The sequence below is a fragment of the Rattus norvegicus genome, chromosome 11, assembly GCF_036323735.1.
Source record: "Rattus norvegicus strain BN/NHsdMcwi chromosome 11, GRCr8, whole genome shotgun sequence".
NCBI lineage: Eukaryota > Metazoa > Chordata > Mammalia > Rodentia > Muridae > Rattus > Rattus norvegicus.
In genome coordinates, this window is record NC_086029.1 from 82,042,911 (window position 1) to 82,056,272 (window position 13,362).

Genomic DNA, 13,362 nt, shown 5'->3' on the forward strand with positions numbered 1-13,362 from the left:
CAGAAGAGGTGGCAGAGGGGATAGAGAACAGCAAGGAAACAGGCCCTCTAGACCAACAAGATCAAGGTGTATATGGACTCATAGAGACTGAGGCAGCATGCACAGGGCCTGCAAGTGTCTGTATGGACCTGCACCAGACGGGGTCCTAGAGCTGAGAGAAATGAACTCATGACCCCACTCCTAACCCAGAAGAAATTCCCAATTGATAATTAATTGCGAAAGGAAATTTAGTTTCCTCCAAGGGATTCTCATAAGGGAAAATATAGTTTTAAGGAGGGTAGGCTGCGGGGTTGGGGATTTGGCTCAGTGGTAGAGCGCTTGCCTAGGAAGCGCAAGGCCCTGGGTTCGGTCCCCAGCTCCGAAAAAAAGAACCAAAAAAAAAAAAAAAAAAAAAAAAGAGGTTAGGCTGCACATCCAACGATACATGGCCAACAGATAAAGAACTCAATGGGATCTTTGGAGGTTCCTTGTCTCATTATGTGATTCCTGGGCTTTCCCTTCACCACCACCACCACCACCACCACCACCATTTTATTAGTTTATTCATGTAGTTTTTTTCTCCTCTCCTTTTATATTAATCTCAAAAATGGGAGGAGAAAGGCCATTGATCCAAATTATTATAGCCAAACTAATTAAAACAAGCTTTTCTTATTTTCTTATTCACGTAAAACAATGTGGGGTTTGAGATGTAAGGAAGACAAGGCTTTTAGAGCTTCAGGGTAGGGGGTTTCCAAATGGGGGATTCAGTGGACAAACTAGGTGGGGTTACAGGAGCAGAGCATAAGCATAGCAAACTAATCCCCCCCTGAAACAAAGACCTGGTCGCAAGGTGGGCGAAGAAGGTAGCCATCAGGTGTGGTTGGCGTTCCTGGAACAGGCAGGACAGAACCATTTGTAGTTAAGGTTACAGGTGGGGTACAACCCAATCCTTGAGAAGATGAGCCCAGTTTGTCTTTTCTGTAAGATGGCCTTGAAGCCCAAGATGGAGAGGAGCTGCTTCGTTTACCCCTCAGACTCTTTGCATGCTATCATGTTGTCCGGTTTAGTGTTCTTGCGGGGCTCCTGAGTGTGAGAACAAGTGGGTCTCTCATTCTCGTGCTGTTCTTGGGCTTTTTTCCTGCTATTCTGTTCTGTTCTGAGATGTTAGTTTTTGTCTTATTATTTTCATAATATTATAAATTTTATTATTATTATTATTATTATTATTATTATTATTATTATTATTATTATTATCTCTTAGAAGCCTGATTGTTAGCTGGGAGGTGGTGGTGCATCCCTTTAATCCCAGTACTTGGAAGGCAGAAGCAGGTGGATCTCTGAGTTCCAGGCCAGCCTGGGTCTACGGAATGAATTCTGGGACAGACTAGGCTATGCAGAAGAACCGTGTCCAAAAATAGATTTTAAAAAAAGAAGAAATCGGGGTTGGGGATTTAGCTCAGTGGTAGAGCACTTGCCTAGCAAGCGCAAGGCCCTGGATTCGGTCCCCAGCTCCAAAAAAAAAAAAAAAAAAAAAAAAAAAAGAAAGAAAAAAAGAAGAAAAGGAAAAAAAAACATGTTTGTTTTCCAATGAAAGACAGAAAGGGGGTGGATCTGGATGGGGGGGGGGGAAGTGAGAACGACCTGGGAGGAGTTGATAGAGGGGAAATCTTAATCAAGATGGCTGGTATTCAGAGCCAGGATAAACAGCTATGGTGCGTATTTAACACACCTAAGTGGATCTGGCTCCCAGGTTTTCCCAGCATCCCTCAGTCCCTACCTGTTACAGGGCATGGCTGGCATACAACCCTCTACCCTCTGCCCTGGATGAACTTTTCAGCTGAGGGGCGGGGCTTCCCCTCTCCCAGAAAGGCTTCCCTATAGAATGCAGACATTTTGGTCTATCTCTTTTTCTTCGCCTTCTCCTATCATTCATTTCCCCCTCTCCTCTGTCTTCCTCCCCATGGTGACTTCGCTGATTCCCTCCTGTTTGGTCAGTGAACTCACCAGAGAGTTCTTCCCAACGAACCTGCCTTTATACTCTAAAGTGGCTTGAGTTGGCTTATTTCATCTAACTTATCAGCTGACATATCTGTTTTCATTACGAAGGAGAAAAAAAATAAAAAGTAGTGATAAATTTGTCTCTGATTGCTCCTAGTTACAGTTGCGGGGGTTTATCGTAAACAAAAGGGAGAAGACAGTTACAGGCATCTGGAAGAGTCCACACTGAACATGGCCAGCAGACTGAACTGGGCTGTTCAAGGAGAGGGAGGGGGAACAGAATGAGAGATGAAAAAGAGAGAGGTCAAGAGAGGTCACGCAGCCAAGAGGCCAAGAGACCTTGTAGCCAAAGCACCCAACTGAGGAGAGGCTTAGGGTAGGGCGGAGTGAGAAGTGCTGGGGGGAGCCAGGACACAGAGTGAGACCTGCCTTCGTTTTCTTTGAGACTTAATGGACAGCATGGACAGATCAGAAAGAGCCGGTCCCAGAACAGTAAGGAAGCAACGAAAAGGCTAGCAATACTATTTCATGCTGGGGTACTTACTTATGTGTAATCCCTAGGCTTAATCCGCAGTATCAGGAAGTATAAAAGAGTTGGGGGTGTGCAAGAACTGGGGTATGTTAATGGCAAAGGAGCCAGTCTTAGAGCAAGAGAAACAAGGAGAGAGAAGTGTCTGCTCAACCCTGTGGTGACACATTGCCCTTGCTGTCTGGTAGCTTCCATCACATGGAAACAAGAGTGCTGACTAGCATCAGAAGCTCCGTGCTGCTTGAAACTGGTAATAACACCAGAATGGCTGGTCTGGGCAAGTCTGGGCAGATCAGGTAGGGATTAGTCAAAACTGCTTATGCTCATGCATTCTTTACCTGCATTTATGATATTGGGAAGCACCCAGTTGCCTGGGCTGCGTTCTTTTAAAATCTCATTTGTAATTACCGTGTGAGTGTAGGTATAAATGATGGTGCTGCTGCTGCTGCTGCTCTGTGTGTGTGTGTGTGTGTGTGTGTGTGTGTGTGACAGAGACAAGGGGTGAAGAGCACACCAGCACACACGTGAAGGCCAGAGGACATCTTTGTGGAGGTAGCTCTCCTGTTCTACCTTTACTTGGATCCTGGGGATTGAATCCAGGTTGTCAGGCCTACAGAGAAAGCAGTTAACCTGAAGCTTGAGGACCTGAGGACTGCATTCTTTTTATCCTTTGAGTCAGGGTCTCACTATGTAGCCCTGGCTGGCCTGGAACTCATTATGTAGATGAGGATATCCTAGAACTCCCAGAAAGCCACCTGTCAGGCTTTTTAAAGGCATGTGTCATCACATCTCACCCAGACTGCATTCTTTTAAAATAATTATTAAATGGTCAGGGTTTATCACTAATTTCTATGCTAAAATTGTATATAAAGTTGCCTAAATGTGTCCAAACCCAACTTTAGGTCTAAGCGTCTTACACATATAGTTCTTTAGCAACTATGATTCAAATCTAAATATCAAATGCAAGCTATTTAAATTAAGTTAACAAAATGAATAGTAAATCTATAACAATAAATAGTAAATATTGAATTCCAACTATTTAAGCGGCAGCATTCATTTACTATGACACTTGAGGCTGTTTCACTAAACCCAAATCACCTGCGGAATCACGCGTGGGTCTGGCGCTGGCTACCTTAGAGCAGGTTCTCTTAGCACTGGACAAGATATTACCACAGGCAGAGGAATGACACAGTCATAAACTCTTCTCTAGGCTGGAGAGATGGCTCAGTGGTTAAGAGCACTGACTGCTCTTCCAGAGGTCCTGAGTTCAAATCACAGCCATTGGCCCAAGTTCCTGACTGCTGGGAAACAAGCATGGACTGGATAGATTATGATTTCTAAGATCATAATTTTAAATGAGAAAAAATATTGAAAAAGCAGTAAGTGGTAAAACCTAACCAAAAACTTTTTAATGGAACATTATTAAAAAAAAAAAAAAGAAAGAAAGAAAATCAAAAGACAAGAACACAGTGAAAGCCTCAAACTTTGTATGGGGAGAAAAGAAATATTGTATACAATATACAATACCTGGTGTTTGGTTTCCTCCCTGGGACAAGCACCCCTTACCCCCCAGGTGCATATTTTACATACCAAAGCAGACCTGCTCCAGGTTCTCTCCGCATCCCTGCCCCCAATCCTGAACTTTGCAGCCCAGGGGCTGGGCTGTCTTCCCCCCAGAGGCTTTTAGCTGTATAATCTGAACATTTTGGATTGTCTCTCTTCTTTCCCTCTTTTCCTTCTCTCTTTATCTTTCCCCCTCCTCTGTTTCCCTTCCCATGGCAACCTCCCTGGCCTCCTTCCTTGGGTTCAGTGAACTTACCCTTGGAGAGCAGCCAGAGAGCAGCTCCCCAGTAAGCCTGACTTCATATATAATTTAATCTGGTTTGAATTGACTCATTTTACTGGTGGAGAAATAACTTATCAGCTGGCACAATTAACACTCAATGAATCCCTTTATCCAAACTCTAATGTCACTTGCTCTATGAATTATTATCCAATGATTTTCTTTTGTTCAAATTTATATGATTCTACACATGACAAACAGCTCAAAGCAAGAATTTTTCTTAGACTGAAAAACAAAAATAGCTTCTGTCAGCAGAGCAGAGGGGGCTCATACTTGTAATCTCAGAATTTGGAGGCTGAGACAGGAGGATTGTCAGAAGTTTGAGGGCAGCCTATGCTATATAGCGAGTGAGTTCTAGACCAGCCTGGGCTACAAGTGTCTTAAGGAAGCAAGGAAACACAAAAACCCAAAGGCTTTGTCGGTTCTTTCAAAGCACTTTATTGGACCTAAAGTTCATTCAGGGGATACACAGACACACAACTCGTCTGATCGGCCACTAATATGCTTTGGTTCCCTTTTATTTTTGTACTCAACAGCCAGTTCACTTTTTCTCCGTGTTCAATATCGAGCTTCGGTAGAAGCTTTGCAAGTCCCTCGTCCTCGGCCCCCGGGGCTCTAGAGTCCCCACTCTGCGTGGGGCGCACTGCCCTCTTTGTTTTCTTCCTGTGGATGTGCTTCACGGGACTCTTCTGCTGTTTCTCCATTTTGCCGCTCACGTCCCACAACCTTATCTTCCCGTCATTCCCTCCTGTGAGCAGCAGATGGGACTCGGGCAGAAAGCAGACCTGGGATACACCCAGAGTATGTCCCTTAAATCCCAATTCTCGCTCACATTTGACTCCCATCACCCTGAAGATGCGCACTTTACCATCCTCTGCACCACAGCTAAAAATGTTGCCACACGATGCCACAGAGATAGAGTGGGCTAGTGCAGGGTTTAGGAGCCGACCAGGGGTCTGGGGGCCTTCCGTTTCCTCTGTTTCATCCTCCTGTAAATTTGTAATCCAGACAGGTCGGGCTTTTTGAAGACTCCACAGCATTACCTTTAAATAAGGTGAAATTACAGTCACACAGTGTTCTAGGCTCATTGCTCAACTACAGTGTCTACTGAGCTTCTAATAAAATAGGTCACAGTTCCTCTCACACTTTAAATGGTGTTAGCTGACATGCCAGGATAACATGACCCACACTAGACTAAAACCAGAATGCACATGCACAGGTAAAATTTACAGGGGGAGGGATACTAACACTTTTATTGAACAGACTCCATGAAAATCCAGTAGTTGGGATGAGGATAAAGATATGGCTTAGTGGTACAAGCACGTATCTGCCACTGTAAAACCAAGGGAGACGTCCAACATCACTCCCCAAATTAGAAAAAAAAAAAAAAAATGAAAACAAGCCAGTCAGCACAGCAGCATATGCCTGCCTTTAAGCTCAGCACTAGGGAGGCAGAGGAAGCAAACCCCCAGCCTCCCACCCCCTCCCCCAAGCCCCTGATTTTTCAAGACAGGGTTTCTCTGTAGCACTAGCTGTCCTGGAACTCTCTGTAGACCAGGTGTCCTCAAACTCACAGAGATCCACCTGACTCTGTCTCTCAAGTGCTGGGGTTAAAGGCGCACCACCACAGGGCATGGAAGGCAGGGATCTATGCATTCAAGGTCAGTTTGGTCTACATCACCCCGTCCAGACCGTCCAATGCTACACAGTGAGCCCTTGTCTCAACATACAAAGCACAAAAACCTTAAAAAAATATTTCATAGTTGACTTGCCAAAGAAATTCTTGGTTTGTTTCAAACCAGATCTCACTATGTAGGGCAAGTTAGTTTTGAACTTATGATGACCCTTCTGCCTGTTCGTCCAGTGCTAGGATCAGAAGTGTGTATCACCACACCCAGCTCTGACTCTTTTTCTTTATCTGGGGCCAGGAAATACCAGTGGAGGGGGGTTGTTTTTTCTTTCTTTAAGATTTATTTATTTATATTAGTACACTGTCGCTGTCTTCAGACACACCAGAAGAGGGCATCACATCTCATTACAGATGACTGTGAGCCACCATGTGGTTGCTGGGAATTGAACTCAGGACCTCTGGGAGAGCAGTCAGGGACCTTAACCACTGAGCCATCTCTCCAGCCCCAGGTTCTTTTTTTTTCCAATGTAGCAAAAATCTGTGTGTGTGTGTGCGCACTGATGTACAACCCAGCAAATAGAATTTGGGAGGGAGAGGCAAGAATTCTAGCTCATTCCCTGCTACACCGTGAGACGTTACCAGGCAAATCAAAATACCCTGCCTTTCCACAGAACGTTGAGAATGTTCTCATGCAGATGCATGCCCCTAAAATGTTTCACACGGAATTGGAGCCAAAATGCCAAAATCTGGATGTCTATTTTTTTAAAAAGATTATTTTTTGAGACAAGGCCTCTCTCTCTATATAGCCCAGGCTGGTTTTGAATTCATAGCGATGTGCCTGCCTCTGCCTCCAAATGTTGAGATGGCACCACCATGGCCGGCCCACAAAGCTTCATTTAACTTTACGTGTGTGTGTGTGTGTGTGTGTGAGAGAGAGAGAGAGAGAGAGAGAGAGAGCGAGAGACAGAGAGAGAGAGAGAGAGAGAGAGAGAGAGAGAGAGAGAGAGAGAGAGAAATACCAGTGCCTTGGCAGTCCAGAAGAGAAGAGGGCATTAATTAGATCTCTGTAGCTGTAGTTAGGCAGTTGTGAGCCACCTGCCATGGGGGCTGGGAACTCAACTCAGGTCCTCTGCAAGAGCAGTGTGAACTCTCACTACTGGGCCTCTCTCTAGCTCCTGTCCATTCCTAATCTCACCTCAAGAGTACAGGTCCCGTTTGCATATCTAACTTACATGTAGGAGTTAGTGAGCCAGTGGTAAAAACTGAAGGAGGAGAGAGGTAGTCAAACACACTACCTCTGAGTATTGCTAACCAGCAGCCAGCTAGCTGTTCCAGTACTCCCTGAAAACCACAGGAAGATCCAGCCTGCTGGGGAACAATGCAGATTTAGGAAGGCTTTGGTTATGACCTAGTTGTAGGCTGCAGGGAAACTGTGTCTTATAAATACAGAAGAAGCCTGGTGTGGTGTATGACTTTAGTCCCAGTACTTGGAGGCAGAGAGACAAGTAGATATCTCTGAATTTGAGGACAGTCTGGTTTACAAAGTTGGTTCCAGAACAGCCAGGGCAACACAGAGAACAAATACACCCAGAGCAATTCTGTATTGAATGATTTTGTATATAGAATTTTTACAGAAGCACTACACATGTTTTTCAGGGGAATTCTTTATTATTTGGTGAGAGTCCCAGCACACAGGACATGTATTGGCTCCACTGCCGTGGCCTTCAATCTTATGGGTGATACTGATTTGTTGGTGTCGTAGTATGTTGTTGTTTTTTAGATAGGATCTATTACATAGCTCTGGCTGTCATCCTATAACTTGCTATGTAGCTCTTGCTGGCCTTGAACTCACAGAGAGATGCCTGCTTTTGCCTCCCAGGAGCTGGGATTAAAGGAGGCCAGCACACTTCAAGTGTAGATAATACTTTGAATACCTCATATAACAGAGAAAAGCATGGGTTTCAGAGACAGACATTGAAGTCTAATTATAGTCAGGTGGCTCACTTATAATAATTATTGACAAGGAACAACAGGAGACTAGAGAGAAGGCTTGGCAGTTAAGCACACTGTTTGCTCTTCCAGAGGACCCTGATTCAAATCTCAGCATCCACACGGTAGCTTGCAGCTGTCTGTAACTCTAGTTCTAGGGTATTCAATGCCTAGTTCTGGCCTCTACAGGTACCAGGCACACAAGCAGTGCACAGACAAACATGCAGGCAGCACATCCATACACGTAAAATGAAATTACTTTTAAAGGGAACAGTAGTTAGGAGGGCATGATGGAATGAAGACTAGTTTGTGCAAAGCACCCAAAGTCCTAAGCACTCGATTCCAGTGATGAGATTTTTCTCTTGCAGGAGGAAGGCCAGCTCACCAGTTCAAGCTACCTAAGAACTCTCATGTTACTCCAAGATCTGCTCCTGTGAAAACAGAACGTTAAACCCCACCAGCTTTCCCTATACAGTGTGCTTTATACCCCCATGCCTTTCCTCTGAAGTCAGGCTAATTTGTGATGTTGTTTCCAAAGTCTAGTACTGCATACAGTGTTTTGCTTCTGATCACTCACACGCATTTCAATCACCTCAAATTTTAAGTAAAAAGAGACCATGCAACCCCCCCACCCCCCTTTTAAACTATTTAAGTTTCTAGAGAATGTGTAGAACAACTCTGCCTTCAGCATCTCACCCCCACCCCTTTTTTGTTAAGCTGACCTAAAACTACTTCTTTGTTTAAAGCAAGTTTTAGAACTGGATATTTGAATCCTAAGGTCTTAGAATGTCTTTAAGGATGGACAAAGGAAGACCAAAGGCTAATGAATAAAATATGGTGTCAGGCTAGCACTCAAGCTAGGAGAAGTAAGCTGCGATCCACAACTGAGTAAGAAGTGTTAGAGTAAAAAAAAAAAAAAAAAAGTGTTAGAGTAGAAAACACCCGATCAACACTTGACTCAAGGGCTGGGATAGAGGTTAGTGGGAGAGCACATGTGTGGCATGTACAGGTCCTAAGCTCAATTTCCATAGCTGCCAAGGAGACCAAGCCGAACATACTTGATTTTCTTAGCAAATTCTGCTCGGAAAGTACCCAAGTGCTCTTTGCATAAACATCACCTGCATATCCAAGCCGCATGACACCAGGCTCTGAGGCCTCTGAGGTCGAAAAGCCACAGAGGAACAAATGTTGGAATGTCTCTTCAGGGATCTGGTAACTTTCTTCTTTTCCAAGTCGAGGATTTTGATTGCCCCAGAGTCATCAGCAGAAGCCAGCAGACTTTCAGTTTCATTTAATGAAAGACAATTGATTTCTTCCTCATTCACATGAAAGTGGTCCAGGCACCCTTTGAGAGACCTGACATCTAGTACACTGATGGACTCTCCATGGGAGGCATAGAGCTTGGTGGGGCAGGAAGCGGAAAACACGATGCTGGTAACATCATCTGCCCCTTCCAACTGCATGTGTCCTACAGGGGTCCCATCTTCACCCCAAGCCACAAGGTCTCCACCTTCTCCTCCTGAAGCCACCAGCCCGTCTTTACTTGCATTCAGGCAAAGGATTGAAGAAGAATGTCCTCCAGTCCACTTGACTGCCATGATGGCCTGCAAAATTCTGGGAAGAGGGAGAAAACCTATATCAGATTTTGTATAAGAACTCGATACTATGAGACAAATATAATTACCAACATTTCAACAGTTTTTAAAGATTGCTTAAAAATTCAACAACCCTTGCCCTCTCCTCTCAAAAGACATTTAAGGACTAAATCTACAAATCTCTAGTTAAATATAAGACTGCTTCTCTAGTACACATCTACAGGAAACCCAAATACACGCCGACTAGCAGGAATAAACTATTAGGTTTTCTCCTAATCTTACTTATCCTTGTTTTTGGTTTTGTTTGTTTGTTATTGTTGTTGTTTTAAAGGGATTAACTCTATTTTAAAGGTACTTTGGGCTAACTTCTATCCTACAGAAAACATGAGAAGTTAGGCAATGAGCAGGCTGTATAGTTAAAAGGACTATTACAGACACATACAGTTCTGATAATTTTTTCCATAAAGGTCTAGTAGTAAGTCTTCTTTTAAAAAAAGATTTTATTTATTTTATGTATGTGAGTAGACTAGCTATCTTCAAATACATCAGAAGAGGGCCTCGGATTCCATTACAGATGGTTGGTGGGAATTAACTTAAGACCTCTGGAAGAACAGTAAGTGCTCTTAGCCACTGAGCCATCTCTCCAGCCCTAGTACTAAGTCTTACTACATCAATCTTTTAAGATCCAAGAACAGTACAGGTCTACACATGAGAAGGGAGGTATTACATTTCCATACACTAAATGAATCACGTGAATATTTATTGATCACTTACATAGTCAGAAAAATAACAAACAACTATCAGTGAGTCTATTTAAAAAAAAAAAAAGAGTTCAGAAAGCCTCAAAAAACTCATTTGGGGGGTTGGGGATTTAGCTCAGTGGTAGAGCGCTTGCCTAGCAAGCACAAGGCCCTGGGTTCAGTCCCCAGCTCCGAAAAAAAAAGAAAAAAGAAAAAAAAAAAACTCATTTGGAGCCACAGAGATGGTTCAGTGCTTAAGAGAACTTTACTAGCTGCTATTTGAAAGGATCACCTTGGTTCCCAGTACCCACATGGCAGTTCACAACCAACAAATAACTCCAGTCCCAGGAGATCCAGTGCTTTCTTTGGACCTCTGAGGGTACCGGGTATCAAATGTGTTAAACACATGCACACCTGTAATCCTAGCACTTAGGAGGCTGAGGCAGGAAGATATTGAGTTCTGGGCCACTGTGGGCTACATACTGAGACCCTCAAAGGAAAAAATGGTGTGTGTGTGTGTGTGTGTGTGTGTGTGTGTGTGTGTGTGTGTGTGTGTGTGAAACAGAGTGCTATGACAGAGTAGGGGAAAGTTATTTAAATATATGTTAAGTCAAAACAATTTAGAAATGAAGTGTTTGCAAGCTGCTGTTGTTGACTTTGTACACTTGAAGCAGACAGCCTTGTAGAAATGTGTCCATGCCAAAATTACTTCCCTCACCTATCGAGTTCCTAAGCACTGTGAGGTCACCTAAAGCACAGAATTACTCATATCCTACCATGATTAGTTTAATTAGATAATAGATTCATTTCCTCCAACTCCTAATTTGATGAGGGAATGCGTAAGAGCAAAGTAGGGCATGTTAAAGGAATCTTTTAAAAGGGTAAAATGCCACAGGGGGCAGTTCCGAGCAGGTAGAATGGATAAAGTCCTGGGGGAGGTGGGGAGGGGAGGTTCATGAAGAGCAGGTGAAGGACCTGTAACAAGAAGGGAGTGATGAAGGCCATCTTCTTACACTTTGAAACCATCCTGGCTCTAGTTGTGTGACGACATGCCACTAGAGTCATATGAACAACTGGGGTAAAGACACAACAGAATGAAGCTGGGCAGTGGGGCATGCCTTTTAATACTAGCACAAAGGCGGCTGTGAATCCAAGGCTAGTCTGGTCTACATATCAAGGTCCAGATTATTTAGGGCTATACAGAAAAATCCAGTCTTAAAAAACAAGCACCACCCCCCCCCCAAAAAAAAAAACAAAAGAGAGCAGAATGATACCATTGGATACTTCAAAGATTCGTCTTAAGACAAGATAAAGTATTTGATAAGTGGATGATCTCTGCCATCAGTGTTTTTTCAGTCATACCTTTATTTATGAATTTCCACTATCCATTTGTACAAGCCTGAAATAGATAGATAGATGACAGAGAGAAATAAAGAAAGAGAGAGAGAGGGAGGGAGGGAGAGAGAGAGAGAGAGAGAGAGAGAGAGAGAGAGAAAGAGAGAGAGAAAGAAAGACCGTCTGAATCTGTCTCACCTAGGGTCCCCAAGTAACTAGAGTCTATACTCTCAGTACTATGGTGCTTTGCCCATGCCTTTCAATCTAACCATTCTATGTATGTAGTTCTTTACTTTCTTTTCAGATCCACAAAATTTAAAGGAAAAGCAATTGTCATTCAGACAAAATTTGGTTCAACATTCAGGAGCCATGAAGAGAGAGGCCATTACTATAATGTGTGGGTCAACATTTCTTCATAGATTTGGACTAAAGTTAGTCCTGATGTGGAGAAACTAAGTGACAACCAAAACAACTCAAAGACTGTGACATTAGCCTAGACACAATAGACAAAAATTTGGGTTACTTGGTGGAAGACACCTTGAGGAAGGGATTAGCAAGGCATAAGCATGTAATTATACCCCAGTAGGGAAGCAGTTGTTGTTCATTTGTTTTTACTAAAAATCAGGAAGTGGATTGCACATAGGTGGATCTCAGGCAAGGTTTCTTGCTACAAAAAATTGCACAATACTGGACTTGACTACTGAGCCTGTGGGCCCTATTACAATAATCACTTCATAGTCTTGAGAATTATAAAAGTCAGATTAAAAGATCTCATCAATGCCTGGCTCACACTGTAGTTCTTTTGTTTTATGTGTATGGCGTGTGTATGCGTACACCTCGGTCATTCGTGAAGCTGGAAGGCTTGGCTCCCCTTGAACTGAAGTTCAAATAATGCTAGGTTCTTTTCCTCCCACTGTTGGGATTACAAATTACAAAACAAAAAACAAAAAACTACACATATTTCCTTAATCTTTTTACTATGAGATGAACCGAATTCACTATATTTTGTCCAAAAGACTGTGACACTTGGTATTCAAATGACCCTTTGAAATTACCCAAACTTGTTTAATATCAAATATAATAAAAACCTGCGTATTTACGACGGTTGCTCAGATTTAGCCACCTTACTTTTAGAATGGATACTGTATAGATGTTCTGTTGAGTCCCCTACTGTCCTAGCCAGGAAAAGACGATGTCAATTTCTCAAGGTAAAAAATAAAGTAAAATGGATCTAACCTGACCACGACAAGAGGTCTCCAACTGCCCAAAGGTAAAGTTAATGGATCCAAGCGAACTGAAGATGAAGGATCTAAGAACTGGCTAGCAAACTTTGTCGTAAACAAAGTTGGAGAATGAGCAGAAAGCAAATGAAACGGGAAACTCCGTAGGAAGAGAGGCCAAGGAAAGCCGACTCAAGGCCATTAGAGGAAAAACAGAAAAACGCACTTGAGAACAGATCAGAATCCCACTAGCCAACAGCCTCATACCTGGGCTTCCAGTTCCCGGTGGCGCGTAGTGATGACCTCAGGCGCAGCATCCAATCCCATCAAGCTTAGGGAGCGAGGCGCCTCCACCGAACAGTCACTTCCGGGCTGAGAGGCGCGGCGGCCGAGCTGGGCGTGCGCCCTTGCTTCTTGCCCTCAACCCGCATGGCGGATCCCGGGGCGCGTCGCGGGCAGGCAGGGCGAGGCGGGTGGTTCCGGCGCCCGCGCTGAGCGGCTACG

The 13,362-nt window shown here is 43.7% G+C and overlaps 1 protein-coding gene across 8 annotated transcripts; it reads right to left on the reverse strand.

The window, feature by feature from the left end:
- Positions 1–4,763: 4,763 nt before the first annotated feature.
- Positions 4,764–13,307, reverse strand: Wdr53 (WD repeat domain 53). Of its 8 annotated transcripts, none has more exons than XM_063270707.1 (3): positions 11,666–13,150; positions 9,087–9,582; positions 4,764–5,392 (listed from the first exon to the last, which is right to left on the reverse strand). In XM_063270707.1, the coding sequence occupies exons 2-3, from the start codon at positions 9,564–9,566 to the stop codon at positions 4,796–4,798; spliced, it is 1,077 nt and encodes a 358-aa protein (XP_063126777.1). In that variant the 5' UTR covers positions 9,567–9,582; positions 11,666–13,150; the 3' UTR covers positions 4,764–4,795. The 8 variants fall into 8 exon arrangements, with proteins under 8 accessions (XP_063126777.1, XP_017453535.1, XP_063126778.1 ...); XM_017598046.3 differs by having other exon boundaries at positions 13,085–13,108; NM_001399295.1 differs by having other exon boundaries at positions 4,768–5,392; positions 13,126–13,164.
- Positions 13,308–13,362: the final 55 nt, after the last annotated feature.

Excerpts from the sequence above, each read along its gene's own strand:
- Wdr53 (XM_063270707.1), bottom strand. The coding sequence starts at position 9,566 with ATGGCAGTCAAGTGGACTGGAGGACATTCTTCTTCAATCCTTTGCCTG. Across the intron at positions 5,393-9,086 it reads CATGCGGCTTGGATATGCAG|GTAATGCTGTGGAGTCTTCA; the intron begins GTGATGTTTATG and ends CCTTATTTAAAG.